The sequence below is a fragment of the Setaria italica genome, chromosome IV (assembly GCF_000263155.2).
Source record: "Setaria italica strain Yugu1 chromosome IV, Setaria_italica_v2.0, whole genome shotgun sequence".
In the NCBI taxonomy this organism is placed as follows: domain Eukaryota; kingdom Viridiplantae; phylum Streptophyta; class Magnoliopsida; order Poales; family Poaceae; genus Setaria; species Setaria italica.
This window is the reverse complement of record NC_028453.1, coordinates 24,955,796-24,978,944: the sequence shown is the minus strand read 5'-3', so window position 1 is coordinate 24,978,944 and position 23,149 is coordinate 24,955,796. Positions and strand designations below refer to the sequence as shown.

The window sequence follows — 23,149 nt, the reverse complement described above, 5'->3', positions numbered from 1 at the left end:
TGCGGCGCTGCTCCTTCCCGCCGCCGGTCGGCCTCGGAGGCCCGGATCTGCCCCCATCTCCCCCCGTCCCGACTCCCGCCGCCAGTTGCCACCATGAGTCCCTGACTTCCCGCCACCGTGACTGCCCACCGCCCAGGCCCCTAGTGCCGCCCCTTGCCGCCGTGACTTCCCACGCCCCGTCCCGCCGCCGGCCGCCCCCGGAGGACCAGATCTGGAGTCTGCCAACGCCGCCCCTTGCCGCCGCTGGCCGCCCCCAGATCTGCCCCTATGCGGGGTACACGGGCATGCCCGCGGGCATGCGCTATCCGCGGATAGCGGGCGCGGGCACGGTTTTCTACCCGTTGTGGATAGCGAGCGCGGGCGCGGGCATGGTTTTTTGCTCGCGGTTATGGATAACTGGACCTTGTATCCGCGCGGATTTTACCCGTTGCCATCTTGAGATGGAGGGCGTCTTCTTCGCCTCTTGTGACCGCCGCGGTGGGGAGCTCGCCTCCGATTGCTGCCCTCCCTTCTGGGCCCTGCTGGGCATCCTATGGGCAATCTGATGGAGTGGCCATAGGTTACCGATCGTCATGCAATGCATTTCTTGGGTGTGCGGGTTCTTGGGCGAAAGCCTAGTTTGGTCCTCGACTGTTTGCCGGTGATGATGGTGCCATGCGCATCGTTTTCATTCTTGAAGGCGTTACCGTGAGAACCTCAACATATCCAGGTGAAAACCAAAGAACTGACTTGCTGGTTTGGGTGGCAGCAGCATCTGGATGTTGCTCTCCTCTTGAGGCGTCATCTTGGAGTCCTTAATGGCGACACCATTTTCAGCTTGGAGCAATGGCGATGCCCGATCTGTTTGTGTGGTAGATGATAAGGGTTACCAGGCAGCACATGACCATCGGCGATCCTTACATCAAAAGTTTCTAAGAAGACAGCTGATGTGAGAAGTTTGTTACTGCATAAGGACCAAAGCAAGGTTTAAGGAAGGACGTAGAAGAAGTTTGAAGCGTAGGCTTTCAAGTTTTCTTTCTTAATTTTTTTCTTTCTTATCTTTTGTGTTCCTCGGTTGGAGTTTGAAGTCTAAGTACTCGTGTCGCTTCTGGCTATATGGCCGTATTTGTTTTTTTTCAATAGACATTCACGTCTGAATATTCAAGACAGGATGTTTTTCCTTAATCTAAAAATCAGAATTCGAGTTGAAGTGGTTGGGATCAATAAATGCACGTACACACCTTCCACTTACCAGCTCTGTACTTGCTTATCCCTAAAACATTTTCACGTATTATTGCTTGATTGAGGGACCGTTCTCTTTACTTCTTTTTTTTTCATGATTCCAGGGATATGAACACTTAGTACAAGCTGCTGTGATCTTGCTTTGATTTCGATTTCTTTCAAAGATTTGAAGGAAAAATAAAGAAATACAAGATACAAGGAGGAACGTTTCAAAAGCTATATATATATTCCGCACAGAATTAGAAGACACTTATGCTACACGCCTGTCTATATTTTTTAGCTACGTACTCTCGGTCTCTCACACGTGAAGGGTTTTCACATAACTCGCTGGTTTTTGTTTTTTTTTCTTCAAAAATGTGGCATGAGCTTATCAGTTTTCATGTTTGTTCTGAAGAAGAGATACTCACACGCCTCCTTATAATTTTAGCAATAACGTACTCTCAGTTTCTCACACGTGTTTTTTTTCAAGGGTTTCAATTATTGGCTGTTTTTGGTCACTTGTTTTTCAGACTAATGTGTCCGTGTTCGGAAGAAGAAATAAGATTTACAATTTTTCTAAGGATCTCAAGTTCTTAACCTGTGTGTCCTACCTACGCCATGGGCCAACTCAATAATTGCTCAAACCCATCCCTATTCAGGCTAACTCAATAATTGCTCAAACCCATCCCTATTCACACTGCACTCCCTCCATCCCAAATTATAGATCGTTTTGGTTTTCTAGGTGTATAGTTTTGCTGTGCATCTAAATATAACGTATGTCTAGATGCATACAAATATTTATGAACCTAGAAAAGTTAAAATGATTTACAGTTTGAAATGGAGGGAGCAGTAAACACGACAAGCACACGTAACTGTCTCCATATTTTCTTTTTTATAAAAAAATATACAACGCGTTTTTACAAGTTTATTTCACGTTTATTACCTTTGACCGGTGCTTCAACACACTTTCCTTAAAAGGTAGAAAATTCGTGTGCGTCAGTACACGCAGTCCGCATGTTTTTGCGCCCACGTGACGTCAAAAAATTAATTTTTTTTTCTCCGGCAGAGCGCCCAGCCTGAAGCTGAAGTGTGGTGGTGGCAGAAACCAGCGTGCGGCCACGTCAAGCACTGTGCCCTACAACCCCTGCTCTTCGGTTATATAAACCTCACATGGCCACACCATCGTGGCAGCAGATCAAGATCCAACAGGAGCATCACACACACATTTGCAGCTAAACACACCACACGAGCATGGCAGGGGCAGCAGCTCACCAGCAAACCGCCGCCGACGGCGGCGCCGAGTGGAGGGTGGCCGTTCCGGCCGCCCTCCACGCCGAGCACGAGAACACCAAGGGCAGCCGGCGGGCGTGCTGCGCGCCGGCATTGTCGTCGTTATTATTCTCGTGGGCGGCGGCGCCGATGCACAGGACGGTCGGCTTCGCCGCGGCGGCGTGGCGGTGGCTGCTGTCGCTGGCGGCCGCGGCGCGGGACAGGATCTTCGGCGTCGCCCGGACGGCGTGGAAGATCGGCGCCGACGACCCTAGGAAGGTGGCGCACGGGTTCAAAATGGCGCTCGCGCTCACCCTCTGCTCCGTGTTCTACTACGTCCAGCCGCTCTACGTCTTCACCGGCCACAACGCCATGTGGGCCGTCTTAACGGTCGTCGTCGTCTTCGAGTACACTGTTGGTAATAAGCGCATCAAACTACTCTTATGCATCAATCGTTTCTGCCACACTCAGCATTGACTTAAAAAAAATGGATTGTTTTGGTGTCGTCCACATATACAGGCGGTTGTTTGTACAAGGGGCTGAACAGGGCCATGGCGACGGTGACCGGCGGCGCGCTGGCCCTCGGCGTGCAGTGGATCGCCAGCAAGTCTGGCAAGGAGTTCGAGCCATTCATCCTCAGTGGATCTCTGTTTGTTTTTGGTGCGTTCACTCAATCAACAACAGACACATGTCGCTGTGTCCATCTTGTGGCAACTACTCTCCTTTACTTGCCCGGCCTAAGCCTAACCATACGACGTCGTGCATGCATGCAGCCTCGTCGGCCACCTACTCCCGGTTCATCCCGACGATGAAGGCCCGATTCGACTACGGCGTCACCATCTTCATCCTCACCTACACCCTCGTGGCCGTCGGGGGCTACCGCGTTGACGAGGTGGCCTTCATGGCGCAGCACCGGCTGACGACCATCGCCATCGGCGCCGCCATCTGCTTCGCCGTCTGCGCGCTCATCTTCCCGGTCTGGGCGGGGCAGGAGCTGCACGACCAGGTCGCCCGCAACATGGACAAGCTCGCCGCCGCCGTCGAGGGCTGCGTCGAGGACTACTTCTCGGAGGCCGACGCCAGCAACGGGGAGATCCCGGTGAGGCGGGCGCCCTCGGAGAGGTCGCAGGGGTACCGCGCCGTGCTGAACGCCAAGGCGTCGGAGGACTCGCTGGCCAACCTGGCGAGGTGGGAGCCCGCGCACGGCGACTTCCGCTTCCGCCACCCGTACCCGCTGTACCAGAAGATCGGCGCCGCCATGCGCTGCTGCGCCTACTGCATCGACGCGCTCGCCGCCGCCGCCGCCGGCTCGGAGGCCCAGGAACCGGCGCACGTCAAGAAGCACCTCGCCGGCGCCTGCGTTGCCCTGGGCCGGCATTGTGCCGCCGTGCTCCGCGAGGCCTCCGGCTCCATCGCCTCCATGACGCGGTCCGGCCGTCTCGCCCTCGTCGTGGGCGACATGAACAGGGCGGCGGAGGAGCTGAGAGACGAGCTGAGATGCCTCGCCGCGCTACTGGAAGAAGACGACTCCTCGAACGCAGATGCAGAGCACGAGCAGAGCACCGATGCGCCGGAACCGGCGCCACCGCTCATCGAGGTGCTGCCCCTGTTCACCACCGCCTCCCTCCTGCTAGAGATCTGCACGAGAGCGGAGGGTGTCGTCAGCGCCGTCGACAACCTGGCCACGACGGCGAGGTTCAAGAAAGCCGGCCACGACGAGGGGAACACGCTGGACGTCGAGGCGGCCGTGCCCGCCGCCATGAGCACCACCCTCACAGCGGAAGTGCCACAAGAGACGCACGCTAAGGTCGCCGTCGACAACGAGAAGGCGGAGACGGCGATCGACCTGAGCTCCGACCAAACACCCCGGGACAAGGTTGGCGAGCTCATCAAGGCGCTGACGCGGCGGCGCAGCACCAAGAAGTGGGCGCGCGGCGACACCAAGGTGTCGCCGAAGCCGCCGCTGGATTTTGCGGTCCACGCACCAAGCCCGAGGAGCAGCAGGTCCATGGAGCTCACGGGCCACGCGCAGGTGGTGCCAAGCCCGAGGCACCACCACCACCGCTCCGCCGAGCTCGCCGGCCACCCGCTGGTAGCACCCAGTCCGAGGAACCGGTCCGTGGACTTCGTCAACAATGGGCCTGTCCTGCCAAGCCCAAGGAACCGGTCCATGGACTTCGCCAACCATGGGCCTGTCTTGCCTAGCCCCAGGCATCGCTCCATCCTTGGGATGGCCTGATTGATTCGAAAATGAAAGAGTTCTATGCTTCTTACACGCGGCAGCGTCATGTACTCATGTTAGATAAATGGTTTTTCTAATACCATCCGGCTAAAAATGGCCTTCGGTCAGATTCTGAACGGTGGTGATGTGCTTTTCCGATTTGTGCTTAGCGATCTCGATAGTCAGCGGGGCGGAAGTTCTTGTTTAATTTTAATGTCTTATTGCTAATGTACGTGCCTCTGCCTTTTTCCTACGGGTGGCGGTTTTCCACCCGCGCTGTCGGGATGTTTCCCCGTCACTCCTCGCTCCCGTTGACGGTAGCCGCTCCACCACCGCACAGACAGCTGTGCCTCGCCGTCTTCGCCACACCAAGTTGGATCCACGCGGGCGTCGCACAACGAGGGGCTAGAGCTCACACGGATCTATCTGGGGACGAGGTCAACCACCTCAATGCCGCCAAGCACGAGCTGCCCCTCTGCCAGCCACCACGTAGGGCACTTTGCCTTGACTGCTCTGATTCCCATGGGGAGGTCGTCCGCCTTCCTCGTCGAGCTTTGACCTCGGCCATCCCCGCCTTGCCCTATGGCTAACGTGAAGTTCCGATTCGGTGGCGAGGAGGAGGAGGGGCGGTGGAGGAAGCAGCGTACCATGGAGGGCTGCGACGGGTGGAGAGGGAGGCGGCACTGTTGGCCACCAATGCCCCTCCACGGATTCGATCGATTCTAGCCGCCTCTAGTTGAATCGACGAATCCTCGAGCTCCGATTCGATGACAAGGAGGAGGGCGGTGGAGGAAGCGGCACACCGTGGAGGGTTGCAATGGGCAGAGAGGGAGGTGGCGCAACATGAAGGGATGCAACACACAGACGAAGAGGCAGACGGTACCAGCAGATAGAAAAAAAGTAATAAAAGAAAATAAGAAAAATAAGAGACATTGACAGATGGATCCGTGTGTCGTATAAAAAGTAGGGGACTAGGAATAGGGCTATTACTGGAGTTGTGTGCATATTTTTGAGCCTCAGAAAGTTGGGACAACCCCTACTCAGTAAAGTAGGAGCTGTTACTGGAGTTACTCTAAAAGATCACTGAGAATCCTTAAACTTGTTGCATAGTACCACTTAGGTCCACAAAAGTCATAAAATCGAAATTCGGCACCCTAAACTTGATAAGGCATTCACCAGATGTCCAAACCATTTCATCAACGTGTCCTCGCTGATGCGGCACGCCAGCGTGGCAAGCACTTTTTCACTATTCCCCCTTGCATTCTTTTCCTCGTCTCTTGAAAATTCAATTTTCAGTCTCAGTCCAAATCTTTGAACCGTTTTGTAATGACTTCATGCAAGGCCAAACCGTTTTGTAATGACTTCATGCAAGGCCAAATATGCTCTTGTAGGGTTCAACTTTAGACTAAAGTCCACAAGTCCAAAATCTTCAAACCGTTTTGTTGAAAGTAGTGTCATTTTGAGATATATCTAACAAATTTTAGTCAAATCTTCTAAAATTATAAGGTATAAACGTGAGGTTTAAGTTCAGATTTGACTTTGGACGTGGGGTCTACAGTAGATCTAGTTGCGCAAATCTGAGTATCATTTCGAGGAAACGTTCAAAATTTAAGATGTGAAGGTTAGATTTTAGTATTATAATCCAACTTTCGATGTAGGGCTCATATGTAGTCATATCAACGTGCATGAAGTAGCTAATCGTCACTTTGGGAGCAATCAAACTCACTAAAATTTTTAGGTGTGGTGATATGTTTAAATTTTAGGGTACGAATTACGTTCTTGTTCATTTATGCAGCGTACAACACTCGATATCTACTAGTGTGCCGCCGCTACACATAGCAAGTGCGCTCACTCTACTGGTCCGTAAAGATTTTCACTTCCGGTTTTCTATCTAGTTTGTAAGTGGATTAGGTTGGTCGAGATTCCATCACCCTAGGTAAGAATAAAGACTAGGAAGTGGAGGATTAGAAATTCTAGCACGTTGATTTTTGAGCCGTATTGAAATGAGTTAAAAGGTTGGCCCAGGGCTTACATGGCAAATTCATGGGAAACACAAAACCAGAAATTTTTGAGGTAAGAAATGTATTTGTCGTGGAATACACCATAATGCATCAGGAAGGTCGGTCATATAAATTGCAAGTAGAATTAGATTCTTGTTCTTCTACAAATAATCCGTGCTTTAGAATATTTGTAATTCTGAAATTTACAGGGAGTGCTGAATTTTAAGCAAATACACAATTAGAGATTTTCACAGTTTTTCGGTGTAGAAAAGATGTGTGTATGCATTTTTGGACCTATTTTTGGTACTCTTCGACTCTTCGTGGTCCGTCGCTCACTCGCTCCCTTCCGCCCGTCCGCCCAGTGGCCCGCGCTCCGCGCTCCGGAAAAAAAAACACCCAAAGGAAAAAAACCGTCACCCCTCCCGTTTCCTGCTTCCTCTGCTCCTGCGACCGCCGCCGACGGCCGATCCCCTCCCAGCCACCCACAAGCCGCGATCCTCCTCCATCCCGAGCTATTTAATCCTGCCGCCGGCGTCTTCGCACTCGCCGGCCGCAAAAAACGGCCGCGTCGGTATCACCGTCGCTGTCCTCGGCCCCTAACCGTGCCTCCTCGAGACCGCATCCACCACGGCGGCGGGCCGCGGTTGCTGGCCCCGTCGCGTCTGATCGATCCAGCATTGGGTTCATCTCACCTTTCCCTAGGTAAGGACGCCCTTGTTTGCTCGGACAGATCGATTGGTGTTTCAGTGTGGCCTGAGTGGAAACCGTACATGCTCTTCCCATCCTTCCATCTCGATCTCGTTTCAAGGATTTGGCCATTTGGGGTAGGAGAAAACCGATTCGTGCCTTCCTTTATGTGGTATGGCTTGATCGTGATTCGGAGGAGAGCACACATTGTTACCATTTGAGGATTCGAATTGTGATTGGCCGTTGTCTCGTGATCTGGAAATATGAGGTCGTGTACGGGTTATAGCTTTCTAGGAATTGCTTTACAATGTGGATAATGGAATAGCCTTCGTCCGCAGTATTTCTTTGGGTGAGAATGGATTGTTTGGGATTTTGTGAATTGGACGAGGCGTTTGTTGAAATCTGGATGATTTTTGTGGATTATGCATGATCAAACCTTTTTATTCAAAACTGGAACTGAAGAAGGAGCCTATCAGGTCTACTCCTTGACTATTCAATACTTTCTTTGTCTTATCTCGTATACTTAACCCTCATACCAGAAGTATCAATGTATATCACCGTCAAGTCGCATTAGGTTAGACTACGTGGACACTGTTGTTTGTTTGTATGATGACTCGGTTGGAGTTTGTCTCAACATTATATTTATTTGTAGCAAAAATCATCCTCATAGGAACAGGCATGAACCATAATGATTTTTCCATGTGTTTTCATTTGTGATATCTAAACATTGAACTTCTCTGAATTATGCAGGCATGACTCTGGCAGCACATTTCTTTGAACTTCTCTGAATTATATAGGTGTGACTCTCGGGGCATAGTTCATAGTTGGTACTTGGTAGTTTGACAGGCACTCAAACAGAGTTCTGAGCGGTGGCTTTAAGCCAACACAATCGTTTGACATGTGATGAAGATTTTCTGGCTAACTTTTTTTATGGAGGACCACAATTTAAATTCAAGCATTCCACAAGGTTTGTAACTGTTTGCTGGTTTGTCCTTTGAAGTACTCCAGCCAGAATACATTACCTATTCTCCAGACATTACAATGTGGTGATATTGTCGTCCTTTGAAGTACCCCATGCATAATGTAGCAGTCTTAGCAAACATGCCAATTTAAGTTTTTAAATTGTCCCTCCAGTTCAGTTGTGCTACCTGTGAAATTGTTGTTTACTTCCAGTAAATATATGCCTAAGTCAGCCACGTATAAATTTCAATTCAGAACACTCTCCTACATTCACTGCATTGGCAATACTTGATCACCCTGAAATATTATTTGCACACATCAGGGTTCTAAGAATTTTATAGAATCAAACAATATTTCAAACCTTCCTCTCCAGTGTGTTCAAAGAAGTGGTCAAATTGGCACATGTCATCATAATTCCTTTTGTACTCAGGTCTTTCTCGCTGGTACAATTGACATACAGCACAGAGGAGATGAAGCCAGCAGCTGAATAAACAGGTGGAAGTCAACCATCAAGGAACCATTAGCCCTCAGAAAGGTAAAGAAATTCATCAACCAAATTGACAGCTGGAGTCAACCAGAACCATTATATTATTTCTCAGAAAGCTCAAGAATCTATTTTTTTCATGGAAGAATTTACACTGGTGTGGAAGGAGATATTTGTGTCAGTTCAGGTTTATAATATAACAGTAGTGCTTGTTCTTTTGTTTAACAACTGTTTGCTGATTATTTTATCTGTTATCTTTCTCTCTTGTAGATGGTGTCTTCAAAATGCTCTGGGGATCACACTCCATTCAAAGACCTAAGCAACTCCAACACAGGTAAATGCAGGTGCAGTTGAACTACTTCAATGTCGTCTCAATTGATTTATAGTTGAGGAGTTGCAGAAATCAGGAGGCTACTACTTCTTTTGTCCAAACAATTTTGGTAGTCATCAAGGGTAAATCACAATCCATTGAGCACACAACATATATAGGACCGATTGGTTACAATTATTTAGTTTAGGAAACCTTCAACAACACTGGTGCTAGCCGTGGTAATGGCATATGGAAGTCTATTTAGGTAAGTTGGAGTTTTTATCATTTGGTCAAAATACTAATATGGTGATTTCCACATTTAAATCTATGTTTTTTATAGATAAAACTACGTTTCATTAATAGTAGGGAAGCCATAATGTATACCATCGATCCAAAAGAGGGTTTATGTTTATTCACTAAGTAGTGCATCCTGCTTAGTCTGATTGAGAATCTCATTTTCATGGTCTACTGCAGTCCATGCCTCATAAAGAAAAATACGCAACATCTAATCGTTATGCGCCTCATTTATATAACCACAAAACCGTGAAGCATTTATACACTGCTCCATCTAACATGACAATGATCTACATTCTACCAAAATCAGATCGAGTGATCAATATGGCATATCTTTTACTAAATTCAAAAGCACAAAAGGAATCAACGATATGGTTACTAAACAGCAAAAGGAAGACTTCAAGTTGATTGTGAGAAGATGTGTGCAGAGTGGCTTGCCATTTGTAACTTGGTAATTATTTCTTTTACCGTGTCAGATGATTGGGTTATGAAAATTGTGAGTTTTGATAGGGGCTCGCTAGGTTATTTCTTTGTTGTTTAGGAATCATATCCATTTTGAATTTAGTGAGAGATATGCCATATTGACCACTTGATCCGATTTTGTTAGAATGTAGGGTACTGTCATGTTAGATGGGCCAGTGTATAAATGTGCCACGGTTTCGTGTTTGTATGTCAGTATACTGTCAAGCTATTGCATTGTTCATTGAGGAGCATCATGCTACAAACAGAGCACAGTTATTCTTTTTTGGTTGTGGGGGTTCAGTGCATGGAAATTGTATATTTGTGCATTGAATTTTGCAGAATCTTTTTAGTTTCTTTGTTGTAACGATTGCCTTCTTGTCTTGCTAGATTTCTGTTGCAGCAGATGAGGATGCAAGTATGGGGGTTTCTTTGAGGTGGTACCATTTTAGCTACCAATGGAGGACCCAAATAAAACATTTTCTGATGTAGTTAAACTTTTGACATCATGGCTGCCGCGTCGCTCCAACCCAGACAATTTCTCCAGGGACTTCTGGATGCCTGACCACAGCTGCCGAGTCTGCTATGAATGTGACACGCAATTCACCATATTCAACCGCAGGCATCATTGTCGTCTCTGTGGGCGAATTTTCTGTGGTAAGTGTACTGTGAACTCAATCCCAGTTTCAAGTGGCCCTGACAGACATGTCGATGAGGGGGACAGGATACGTGTCTGCACCTTCTGCTTCAAGCAATGGGAGCAAGAAAGAGTCACTTCCCTCAAACAGGTGCTGCCGGTGCTCAGCCCTTCCCTGTCTGAGGCGAGTTTGTTCAGTACCAAGTCAACTATTACCATCAATAGTGTTACCACAACGGCTGGATCTTACTCTACTGGAAATTATCAGCATGTGGGCTGTGTTGCCAGCAGTAGTCATGACAAGGCCTCCCATAATATGCAAGACACTCATATGCCTGAGAAAATCATGTCCACTGTTTCAAACAAAGATGACTCTTCTTCAGTTCAGTTTGGCTTTTACACAAACAGGTATTCAGTTTGAAACGTAGCATGGTATAATGTTATCCAGTTAAAGTACAATATATCATGCTCTGTTTTTGACTTTTTTCATTCAGTAAATAAACAGCATCATTATTATCCAGTGTAGTGTTGACTGAGATGCATTGATTTTACCTTCATTTCATTATGTGCTGCATTTGACTAACTGACAATTTTAAAATGCTCCGCTAATGCTTACCTTGTCACATGATATTCTAAATAAGGAGCGATGATGAAGATGAAGAATACCCTGCTTACTGCTCTGATCAACAGCAGAATGGACAATATTATGGCCCAGATGAGTTCGATGAGCTTGATACATCCTACAATACAACAATGTCGCAACGGTTGAAGAATCTATTATCTCTAAAGAAGTATCCCCTGATGTGGTTGATCAAGGGTTTCCCAGCACACTGCCCGTTGCCAAATTGGAGAATGAACAAGAACCTGATAATAATTCTGAATGTGGAGCTGCTTCGTCCATTTACGCTCTGGAAAGTAATGATACAAATCCAGTGGATTTCGAAAAGGATGAACTTTTCTGGCTTCCTCCTGAACCAGAAGATGAAGATGATGAGATGGGAGGTGACTTGTTTGATGACGATGACGATGATGAGTGCATAGCTGATGGGGAGCAGTGTCGAATTCGATCATCAAGTAGTTTTGGCAGTGGAGAATTTCGAAGTAGAGATCGGTCTGGTGAAGAACATAAGAAAGTAATGAAGAATGTCATTGATGGACATTTCAGGGCTCTGATTTCTCAGCTGTTGGAGGTGGAGAATATTTCGTTGCATGAAGATGATGACATGGGCTGGTTGGAGATTGTTACTTCTGTATCATGGGAAGCTGCCAACTTCCTCAAGCCAGACACGAGCCAAGGTGGGGGCATGGATCCTGGTGGATATGTCAAGGTTAAGTGTTTAGCATGCGGGCACCGCAGTGAAAGGTGAACTGCTTTTTTACTGTTCATACGATGTTCAGCTAACAACAAGCCTACAATTGTGATGCTCACTGATACATAAAAAAAAAGACAGTAGCAGACCCAGAAATGGAGCTTGTCCAGCTCTAATTTAACAGATCAAAATCATTGCTAAATTGCAACTGAATCAAATTGTAGCAAATAACAATAACTTCAATAAAGAGATGATGCTTATGAAAACAGTGTATTCAACTAGACAAATAACATATGAAGGAAGATATGGTCCATCGAATGTTGTTATGATGTGATGCCCCTATGGCATGTACATACTCTATCACTTGCAAATGTCCACTTATTAAAAGTACACAACATTTTATGCATTGTAATCGCAGTCTGTTTTATTGCACATTTTTTAGCACTTGTTAAATGGATAATTGTGTAGTATTGTTTATTACAGAATGTATACCTGGTTGCTTATGAATGCCTCAGACATATCTATGACAAGTTGAACAAAACCCATGAGACCACTGGACACCATCGTAATTGTTTTCTCAAGCTTGCTGTGAGAAAAGTTATATAGTCCAGTGTGGGTAAAGTTCTGTGGCCACGTGACGAATGTGCTGGGCTCGGCTGCTGCCTACTGCTCATATACCCTGAAGATTATTGGCCTGGTGCCTTATTCTTCACCTAGAATCTAATCACCTAACCTGTATCTGGCCCTCTGCATGAAGCCCTGTCTTGCAAATGCTTTCTCCACTTATGGATTTTACTTCTAGCTAATTGAACTCTTTTATGTATTATTATCTGACATTATGCCCTACTTTCAGTATTGTTGTAAAAGGAGTGGCCTGTAAGAAGAATGTCGCACATAGGCGCATGACAACTAGAATAGAAAAGCCTCGTCTCCTACTACTTGCAGGAGCTCTTGAGTACCACCGAGTAACAAATCAGCTGTCAAGTATTGATACATTGCTTCAGCAGGTTCGTGGACTTCTATGTTTGTAGTATGCAATCTTAAATTTCTGTTCTGATATATATTTTTTCACTGGTATACAGGAAACGGATCACCTTAAAATGGCAGTCGCGAAGATTGTTGCTCAAAAACCTAACTTGCTTTTGGTTGAGAATTCAGTTTCTCGCTATGCTCAAGATTTGCTTCTAGAAAAAAACATATCATTGGTTTTAAATATCAAGCAGCCCCTCTTGCAGCGTATTGCTCGTTGCACAGGTGCTCAGATAGTTCCTTCTATTGATCTCCTACCATCTCAGAAGCTTGGTTACTGTGAATTATTTCATGTAGATAAATATGATGAACATTCTGTTAACTCGGGTAATGTGGCTAAGAAAATGGTGAAGACCATGATGTTCTTTGAAGGATGCCCAAAACCATTGGGTTGCACTGTAAGTGATGCACATTTTGCTCCTTTTCTTTTTCTTTTGGGATTGACGGACACCAAATAATGCCACATTGGTTGCGTTTAACAACACCCTTCTCCCTTGATTGTGCTCATAGTCTTTAAAACCAAAAGAATTGTCAAAGTGAATGAAGTTTTCCTGTTGAAAGCTCCAGTACCCCTTTTTTTAGCGAGCTGAAGGAACTTTACATTTCCTGTTGTCCTCCAGTTTATCTGCACCATACAATCAGATGTTTGTGTTCTACACTAATCCACAACTTTATTGTGGCCTATATCATCCTCAGGTTCTGCTGAAGGGTGGTAGCATGGATGAGCTAAAAAAAATTAAGCATGTGGTCCAGTATGGAATTTTCGCAGCATATCACTTGGCGTTGGAAACATCTTTCCTTGCAGATGAAGGTGCCACCCTACCAGAACTTCCGTTGAAATCCCCATTGACTGTAGCCTTGCCAGACAAACGATCTACTGCAGACAATTCCATTTCAGCAGTGCCAGGCTTCACAATTAATGTTTGTAAAAACGAGCAAACTGATAGTTTTGATCACCTTGGCACCAACTACAATATGCCAACTGACCCAGGTGAAACAGCTGAGGTTGAAGCACCAGTATCCAGTGAGTGCCTTACCTCTCAAAATACCTACTCCTGTTCTTATGGACCGTTGTGTGCTAACAGTGGCAATTTCAACCATGGGAATGGTGATGGAAATGGACTAGTTAAGGTCACTGCAACTTCAGCTTCTGTTTCCATATCTTCTACAGCTACATCCAGTGCGCCCACTGACCATACTCCTAGAAATTCTACTGTGGAAAAAAAAGGTATGCATTTTGGTGATTATCATGATGGTTCAACAAGATCACGTGGTAAAACGATAGTGATGGATTCAGCCAGCACATTGAGTTGTTATCGCCACAGCACAGTTGAAGCTTGCACTAATATCGCTAGCTCTTATATCAAGGAGTCATTAGAAGGTTCATATGCTTTGCCTAATGTCAAAACCATCAGCAAGAACAATGCTGTGATAGTCCAACCAGTGTCTAGTGCTGCTCCACAAAATCAAGAGACCAACCAAGGAGATGGTAGCACATCAAATAACGATGAAGTTGTGGCTTCTGACCATCAGAGCATCTTAGTCTCATTGTCCACACGATGTGTATGGAAAGGGACTATTTGTGAGCGTTCCCAGCTGTTACGCATCAAGTATTATGGTAATTTTGACAAGCCTCTTGGAAGGTTTTTGCGGGACTACTTGTTCGATCAGGTCCCCTTTCCCTTTTCATTCCAGTTCCAAAAAGCTTTTTACATTCTTTCCCATCCTCAACGTGGTTACAATACCTTTGCAGGGATACCAGTGCCGTTCCTGTGACAAGCCACCTGAAGCCCATGTCCATTGTTATACTCATCGCCAGGGAAGTCTAACGATATCAGTTAGAAAACTTACAGAAATTGTTTTGTCGGGTGAAAGGGATGGGAAGATTTGGATGTGGCACAGATGTCTGAAGTGTCCTTGGAGTAATGGATTTCCTCCAGCAACTCAAAGGATTGTCATGTCTGATGCTGCCTGGGGTTTATCACTTGGTAAATTTTTGGAACTTAGCTTTTCCAACCATGCAGCTGCAAGTAGGGTGGCCAGTTGCGGTCATTCTCTCCACAGGGACTGCCTCCGGTTCTATGGGTGAGCAGCATTCTTATTTTTTGTACTTTTAGACTTGAGAAAGCAAAAGTACACTTTTGTGCCCATGCACCCCATATCCTCAACATCAATTTTGTGTAGATGTGTGCTTGAGTTTTCAAAAAGGAAATGGGTTAATAAACATCACATGTACACAATCAATGACATATATGAATGGTGCATTTGTGCCCATGTGCTCTAAATTTCATTTCCATGTTGATTTTATTAGTCACATTCAAAGAATGATCACATACCTTACTTTTACTTGAAATTAAAGTAATCACTATCTTGGTTTCTGATTTATTTTTTATTTTTTTTGCAAACAGGTTTGGCAAAATGGTTGCTTGCTTCCGCTATGCTCCTATTAGTGTTCATTCTGTTTATTTGCCACCTCATAAACTTGATTTTGGTCACCAGCCCTTGGATTGGATACAAAAAGAAGCAAACGAGGTATGTCGCATAAGCAGTCAGTAGGTTATGTTTGCATAAAATTTGCAGCTGTGTCCATCTTTGCCCAACTTTCAAAATTCATAACACAAGTGTTCAAGGTTTCCATTGCAAAGCTGATTAGCCTTTTGGCTAAATGGTTAACATTTTATCCAATTTTGTTAGGTTATTGAGCGAGCAAAATATCTCTTTGATAAAGTATTACATGCTTTACGCTTGATATCTGGCAAAAAGGTTCAAGGCGGTTCTCTTAACATAGAATTTAGCTCATATATTGCTGAGCTTGAAAGCATGCTTCGGAAGGAAAAGTCAGAATTCGAGGTGCAGTGCCTTTCCATACTGTTTCTTTTCTTTGCATGATTATTTTTTTCTCGAACAACGCAGGAGACTTTGCATGATTATTGATAATTATTAAATAGATAACCTTGTAACATCAAGCCATGGAAATACACACCTCTAGACAGTCAACTTGTTCTCGAACTTCATCTGCAAATAGTGTCACTGATAGGTGAACACTCAACTTTGTAATGTTGTCTGATTGGTGGTGTTTTGGTATCGAAGCACATGTAAATATTTCATGTCAAGGTAATGGGACATTTGGAGCAATTAATATGATTGATTAATTTTAATGATATAGTATCTTCATATAAGCCATGACATATCGAGGTGCTAGACAACCACTTGTTTGGGAATCAATGTAACTAGAAAAATCGTCATAGTACATTTTGAATCTTAGGCACCCTTAGGGGCAAGTGTGGCTATTTTGGCCTTTCTCCTATCTTAATGCAATGATATGCAGTTCTCCTGCATATTTGAGAAAACATTTTGAGTGTAGTGCTATGCAGTTTGCATGGTTGTTTACATTTGAAGATGTACCCTAATTAATTGTACCCACAGCAGATGCAGAAACGTTGCCATTCCATGCCTCTACTCCTGAATGTGTGCATTGTTCATGTTACATACTTACATGATTTATTTCCATTTGTACTAATTAGGGATGCCTGAATAAAGTTTTGAGAAAGGATATGCAGAAAGGCCAACCAGACATCCTTGAGATCAATCGGCTGCGAAGACAGTTACTCTTCCATTCATACTTGTGGGATAAAAGGTTGGTGTTTGCTGCAAGATCAGATAGATGTTCTCACGAGTTATTTAATTTCAAGCAAGGAGACAAGGAGAAGATCCATTCTGCAGATAGTGTTGCTGAGCTAAATGCGCTAACAAAGCCTCAAAGTGAAGTTAGTGGGAATAAGTATACCAGCAAAGATTCTAAATATGTTGAGTGTCTTCAGGAAAGCATTTTTGGAGGGAATCGCACTGGACTTGATGCAAGTACTAGTACAAATTCCAGTCATGACCAGCAAATGAGTACAAGTGACCTGGATTCACTCCAAAGAGACATTAAAACTCCTCTGTACAGTAGTGTCAGTGTAAGTGGTGACTGGCTACCCTTGGAGCCAGATCTTGTTGCTCGGCGCACCCTTTCAGAAGGCCAGTTTCCTAGTGTATTGGATGTGACTAATGCACTTGAAGCAAAATGGACCGGTAAAGATGATCCTGTTCCTAGCAAGTTAACCATGCTGGAATCTACAGCATCCTCAGAGGATTCAGAAGAACATATGGGTGATACCACACCTTCATGCGCCTCTCTATTGCTGAACAAGCTAGGGGACAGTGCAGCAGATCATTCTAATTGGATAAGAATGCCTTTCTTACTATTTTACCGTTCCCTCAATAAGCAATGGAATCGTTCAAACAGATTTGATGCACTCAATGAATATACTCCTGAATATGTTCCCTTCTTAAGGGAAGTTGAGCGTCAAATTGGACCAAAATTTATCTTTCCTATAGGAATCAGTGACATTGTTGTTGGAGTTTATGATGATGAACCTACTAGCATTATCTCTTATGCACTGGCCTCCCACGAATATCATCTTCAGATGTCAGATGAGCTGGAACGAGATAAAATAGACAGTTCACTCCCACTTTGTGATTCGAGAAGTGCCTCATTAACTGAATTGGATGACTGTACTTCTGAACTTCTGAGAAGTGTTATCTCGACAGAGGACAACATCCTCTCTGTGTCAGGAAGCAAGAACCCACTTGCTTCAGATCCACTTGTACCTAGAAAAGTAAGTCACATCAAGGTGAATTTTGGGGATGAAGGTCCTTTGGGACAGGTGAAGTACACTGTGATTTGTTACTATGCGAAACAATTTGATGCTCTGAGGAGAATGTGCTGTCCATCAGAGCGTGATTTTATCAAGTCCCTTAGTCGTTGCAAGAAATGGGGTGCTCAAGGAGGCAAGAGCAATGTATTCTTTGCAAAATCAATGGATGACCGGTTTATAATTAAGCAGGTTACCAAAACTGAATTAGAGTCTTTCATGAAATTTGCTCCAGACTACTTCCAATATGTATCAGAGTCGATTTACACTGGTAGTCCTACTTGCATTGCAAAAATTCTAGGCATTTACCAGGTAACTTTCTTTTCTTTCCATTTGTCACCAAAGTGATTTGTTGGTTGTGATCTATTTTGGTTAGAAAAGCTAGTTGTCAAAGCCACATCTTAAGTCCTTGCAAAATAAAAATGGCATGTATTTCATAGAAGATGGGGTAACTAGATACCTATGCTTTCCTTGTTATGATACCATCAGATTGCACCCAAACACTCGCATCAGACTGCAGCAGGAAAAGCAAGGAAAATATCATTATTAGCTCCTCTAAGAGTGGATTGTTTTTATGTGAGCCAAGCCCTCAACATTGTACATATCTTATTAAATCCTTATTTCACAGTATTAGCTAGGCATTAATTTTGATCCAACTGTCCATCGAGTGATCAGCAGCCTAGAAGTGACACTGACAGTTGGATCCAAACTGTTCCACAAGTACCCAACATTCACGGCCTTCCAATAACAATAAAGATTGGAACACCATGTCAATTTTGCATCCATATATATCTTGGTAGCAATGCCATGTTGATTCTGATCTTTGTGAATGCAGATTTTGTATTTTTCATGTTCAGCATTATTTTTTATTTAGTCACTTATGCGAAACTATATTCCTCTGACTAGGTTAAGAGCCTGAAAGGTGGTAAGGAGATGAGGATGGATGTCCTAGTGATGGAAAATCTTTTGTTTGAGCGTAATGTGACAACATTGTATGATTTAAAGGGTTCTGCAAGATCAAGATATAACCCGGACTCAAATGGTAGCGATAAAGTGCTTCTTGATCAGAACTTAATTGAAGCGATGCCTACATCCCCTATTTTTGTTGGAAACAAAGCAAAGCGGCTGCTAGAGAGAGCTGTTTGGAATGACACTTCATTTCTTGCTGTGAGTAGAAATCATATGCTTAAAACTCAGGCTTGTTTTATTCCTTTCCATTTGTTGATAGTAATCCATCCATATGTGAAATGGAGCGTACTATCCTCTAAAAGAGCATAACTGTGCACTTGGAACACAAGTAACATTTTTGTCTTATGTGAAAAGAAACAAACTGTACTTTTCTGATGTACAAATATCATAAACCCTTGAACTTCTAGGTGTTAATTGTACCCAAGCAAACTTATGTAAATTATATTATATATATAATCAGTGGCACCCTAGGATTCTTGCCTACCAGTTCTTTTTGTTGTAACTCTCATAGCATGCCCATATAGCATTGTTTTTCTGTGTCCATAATGTATTCCTTGTAACCGGTACATAATGTGTGAAATATGAGGTTCACTCCTAACATGCATGGTTGCCAGTGTCTCGTCGGTGCCACGTAATATGATTGGAAAAGGAAGCTATGTTTATGGAATAAGAGAACCAAACATGCATGATATTATCTAGACCCATAAAGTTTATGTGATAAATCTATAGCTGTGATATGAAAAGATGAACATCATCATAAATCCAAAGGATTCAACTATTTGATGCTCTGCTTAAAACTCTTCATTTAGAAAACTATTAATTTCAAATTCTACACATGCTGTTATCTGATAGAATTCCTGTCTAATATGTACCCTTTTGATCCGGTGCAACTTTTTGACATAACTATTGGCATTTTGCTGCAGTCCATTGATGTAATGGATTATTCTTTACTTGTTGGTGTTGATGAGAAAAGGCATGAACTTGTAATGGGAATTATAGATTTCATGAGGCAATATACGTGGGACAAACACCTAGAGACATGGGTTAAAGCTTCAGGCATATTGGGTGGACCGAAAAATGTGTCACCAACAGTAATTTCACCAAAGCAGTACAAGAAGCGGTTCAGGAAAGCCATGTCGGCTTACTTCCTTGTCGTCCCAGATCAATGGTCACCTCCAGCAATCATCCCCAACCCGCAAGTGGCTGAGAGTGGTCAGGACAGCGACCAGGTTCTCTTGACGGAATTGTGAGACGTGCATGCAGAACCTCTAATGGCAGGGAAGTATTCAGGGAATAACTCTTTTTTTGCAATGTTTATAGATTTTGACTTGTTACAATTTTGTTCATTCTTTTTTGGGTAGTCGGGTTTATCTGGCCATTCTTTTCTAGGTGTCTTTTTCCTTGGGAAGATCTATGTAAAAATTGTTAGCTCAAGTCTTTGATAGTTGTAGATATAAATCAGCAAGCGTCGTATAGGAATGTACAAATTGACAATCATTTCCATGAACCCTTGTGCATTGAATTATTATAGCATGTAGAAAAATTAGAAGCAGTTCCATGCTTAAGTGCACCTTATGTAAATTTTTGCTTCCTCTTTTTTTCCCCTACATTTTATGTGAAGGTAGGCTCTCACATTCATTTCTAGGAGAGATCTGCCAAGGAAAGAAATCATGTATGTAGTGCTTTTGCCAAATGTAAACTGCTACTCTGAAAATAGAAAACAAGAGAAAATTTATGATCTGGCATGTCTGGCTGTATGCATGAATTTCTCCCCATCATAATTTGGACCTTGCTGCAGTTATTTCAAAGTGATGTGATTGCAACAGATATTGCCTAGCTAGCTTGTCCACTTGATGTATTAATTGGTGAAAAGGGGGCCAGTTTAGAACATACTTCCTCCTCTAAAAAAAGTTATTATGTGATTTAAAATTTGTCTAAGGATTCATGGGCCCATTTGGAGCGGAGCTCTACTCCTCTGGTGAATTGACTTGTTAGAAAAATATTTGGTAAAATGACTTCTAATTTTTTAGAATGGAAAAGAGTTCAAATATCCAAAATAACTGTGTCCTTTTTTCTGCCAACTTTTTATCTCTTTTCTTCCAGTTTTGTCTTTCCTGTTAGTTCCTTTTTCTTTCAATTCCTCCCCTCTTCTCTTTCTTCTCCACTTTCTTCTTCTCCAGTTTGCAATCCACCCCAAGCCTCCATGGCTCCTCCCGTCTACCTCCACCCCTCTCCCCCAACACCGTGCCTTTACCCAGTTGCCCTCCTGGTCCACTTGACGCCCTTCTCCGTCACTACTTGTGCTTCCCCGGTGAGTGTTAATCAGGCTTCTACAAATTTTTGCGAAAATTAAAATTTAGAAACAAGCCTAATCACCACATATGCCTACAACCTTAATTAGTGAGTCTATCCTACTCGCATAAAGGTTTGCAACCTAGTTTTAGCCCTATTATAGGATGTCAATTCTAGGAATTGAAACATGAAATGTAAGAACACTGATTTTTCCCAAGGCATCGAAGAGTTGGCACTCTCCCCTATTCCTCAATGGAGCGGTATAGCTCCCCCTTGGTTTGCTCAAGGATCAAGTGCTCTCTAGTGGTAATCCATTATCCACTCTAGATCGGTGGATTCCAATACCTAGCGCAACCTTCCTGGGGCTTCTCACAAGACTCCGCCTTGAGAGCTCACCGAGAACACCACCACCAAGCCGTCTAGGTGATGCCGATCACCAAGAGTGCAAGCAAAGAACCTCACTTGACATACACAAGCTAAAGAGATGGATGGTTGCACACTTACTACTGTCCATGCACTAATGATGTCTCCAAATCAACCTATCAGCTTCACTAAAGTGCCAAGAAAGCTAACATGAACAAGCCATGGTGTATTTATTGGCCACGGTAAGAAACTAGCCGTTGCCCTCACGTGCACTAAAACTGGCATCACCAACTAATCTGGTGCACCATTACTGTGCACACCGGATCAATCGGTGCACATGGAAGTACACATCCTCAGCGATTACTGACAAATCACTGTCTTATACTGTGCTCACTTCACTGTTGGCGTCGGACCAAACTGCTCGTGCACAATAAAGTCGATCACGAGTTGATGTCACCATGTCATCCAGTGACACCTACTGTGATGACCGCACAAATTGGTGTGCACAACAACTCAAGATAGAGAGTGCCCAAAATCGGTTGTAGGATGATCCTGTGCAAACTATTTGTACACACTGGACCATACTTCCAACACAGCACAATCAAGATAACACTATTGTCACTAGACCATATGGTGACCATATCCATTGCATTCTGAGTAGGCAAAACTCATCCAATTCAATCTCTTTGAGTTTTGACTTAACTTCACATCCCTAGGCTTGAACTGAGCTACCTACTGCTTGTTTTCTACCAAGTGCTTGTTTTCACACATCCAACTCAAGGACTTACCTAGGTAAAGCTACTACTGTTCGCCCCCTTATGTATGGTCAATGGAAAATAAAAGACCAACACTACTCCAAAGTGTCTCTCAACTCCAAACGACACTTGGAACTAGCTTGGCCTTCACCTTCGTGCATATCCTTTGAGCCAATATAATTTCAAAGACACAACAGGGTCATAATGCCATGAAAGCCCATCATTGCACTAACTTATTTAATGCCACTGCAAAACACTTGTTAGTCATAATGATCATGTTATCATTAATGCCCAAATTGAATTAGGGGCATATATGCTCTTTCACCCGACTTGGTCCGGCTCAACCGTTGATGTCCCTTTCGTCGAGCCATATGCCCTCACTAAAGTGAGTGCAGCCGAGCCATGCGCCCATGTTGGAGCTAGGCGGCCGAGCCATACTCCACGCCAATGCAGGAGCCAAGGAAGTAGGCAACATGCTCATGCCCTCACGCGACTACGCTGGCGGCACGAGTGTCGGGCATACATCCCCGGGCCCACGAGTAGGCCTTGTACGGCCCACTTAGGGACGTACTCGGATGAGATCAGGATATGGAAGGCTACACCACAGGGTGACGTAGCCTCCACAGACCCCTGAAGACTAGTCGGAATAGACAAGGAAACTACTCTACCGACTAGGAGTAGGAATCTGTAACCATGTCCGACTAGGACTCCACCCTGGGTTGCTCCCCCGACTATATAAGGGTGGGCAAGGACCCCCTCAAAACAGAGGCTAAGAAGTTCAATACAATCAACACACAGGACGTAGGGTATTACGCGATCTAGCGGCCCAAACCTGTCTAAATTGTGTTCCTTGCGTCACCATCAGCTCCTTGATTCTCGACAACACCCACCGTACAAAAGACCACCTAGGGTACCCCCTAGGCGGGTTGCCGGTCTAAAACACCGACAGCTGGCGTGCCAGGTAGGGGAAGTCACCGAGTTTCTCCGCGCGAGATCGATGGCATCCATCATTATCAAGCCTATTTTCACCTTTGAGGCAGGCGCAACCTTTGTTTTCGAATCCTGGCTTTGCATTGCCGACAGCGCTGGATCGTTTCAGCGCCACATCATTAGCATCCAGGAGAAGGAACCTCTTGACGAAAGCTTTCTTCAGCAGGAAACGGAAGGTTTCGCTGAGAAAAACCAAGTTTTCAACGTCAACAACAACGAGTTC

At 44.6% G+C, this 23,149-nt stretch overlaps 2 protein-coding genes across 2 annotated transcripts; both read left to right on the top strand.

The window, feature by feature from the left end:
• The first annotated feature begins 2,410 nt into the window (after positions 1–2,410).
• Positions 2,411–4,824, top strand: LOC101786203 (aluminum-activated malate transporter 10). Its single transcript, XM_022826206.1, has 3 exons — positions 2,411–2,887; positions 2,989–3,129; positions 3,243–4,824. Exons 1-3 carry the CDS (start codon positions 2,452–2,454, stop codon positions 4,706–4,708), a joined length of 2,043 nt encoding a protein of 680 aa, XP_022681941.1. The 5' UTR covers positions 2,411–2,451; the 3' UTR covers positions 4,709–4,824.
• A 4,365-nt stretch (positions 4,825–9,189) lies between these two features.
• Positions 9,190–20,266, top strand: LOC101777993 (1-phosphatidylinositol-3-phosphate 5-kinase FAB1B-like). The gene is given in 13 exon segments (XM_022825880.1): positions 9,190–9,396; positions 10,275–10,929; positions 11,163–11,278; positions 11,281–11,884; positions 12,685–12,838; positions 12,914–13,258; positions 13,557–14,531; positions 14,614–14,945; positions 15,269–15,392; positions 15,555–15,710; positions 16,385–17,869; positions 18,464–18,724; positions 19,450–20,266. Coding segments are annotated over 12 exon segments (5,466 nt in total). The 5' UTR covers positions 9,190–9,396; positions 10,275–10,342; the 3' UTR covers positions 19,777–20,266.
• Positions 20,267–23,149: the final 2,883 nt, after the last annotated feature.

What these genes read in the sequence shown, in the direction of transcription:
- LOC101786203 (XM_022826206.1), top strand. Translation starts at nt 2,452, where the DNA reads ATGGCAGGGGCAGCAGCTCACCAGCAAACCGCCGCCGACGGCGGCGCC. An exon ending in CGTCTTCGAGTACACTGTTG is followed by an intron (nt 2,888 to 2,988) that starts GTAATAAGCGCA and finishes CCACATATACAG; the next exon opens with GCGGTTGTTTGTACAAGGGG. An exon ending in TGGATCTCTGTTTGTTTTTG is followed by an intron (nt 3,130 to 3,242) that starts GTGCGTTCACTC and finishes GCATGCATGCAG; the next exon opens with CCTCGTCGGCCACCTACTCC.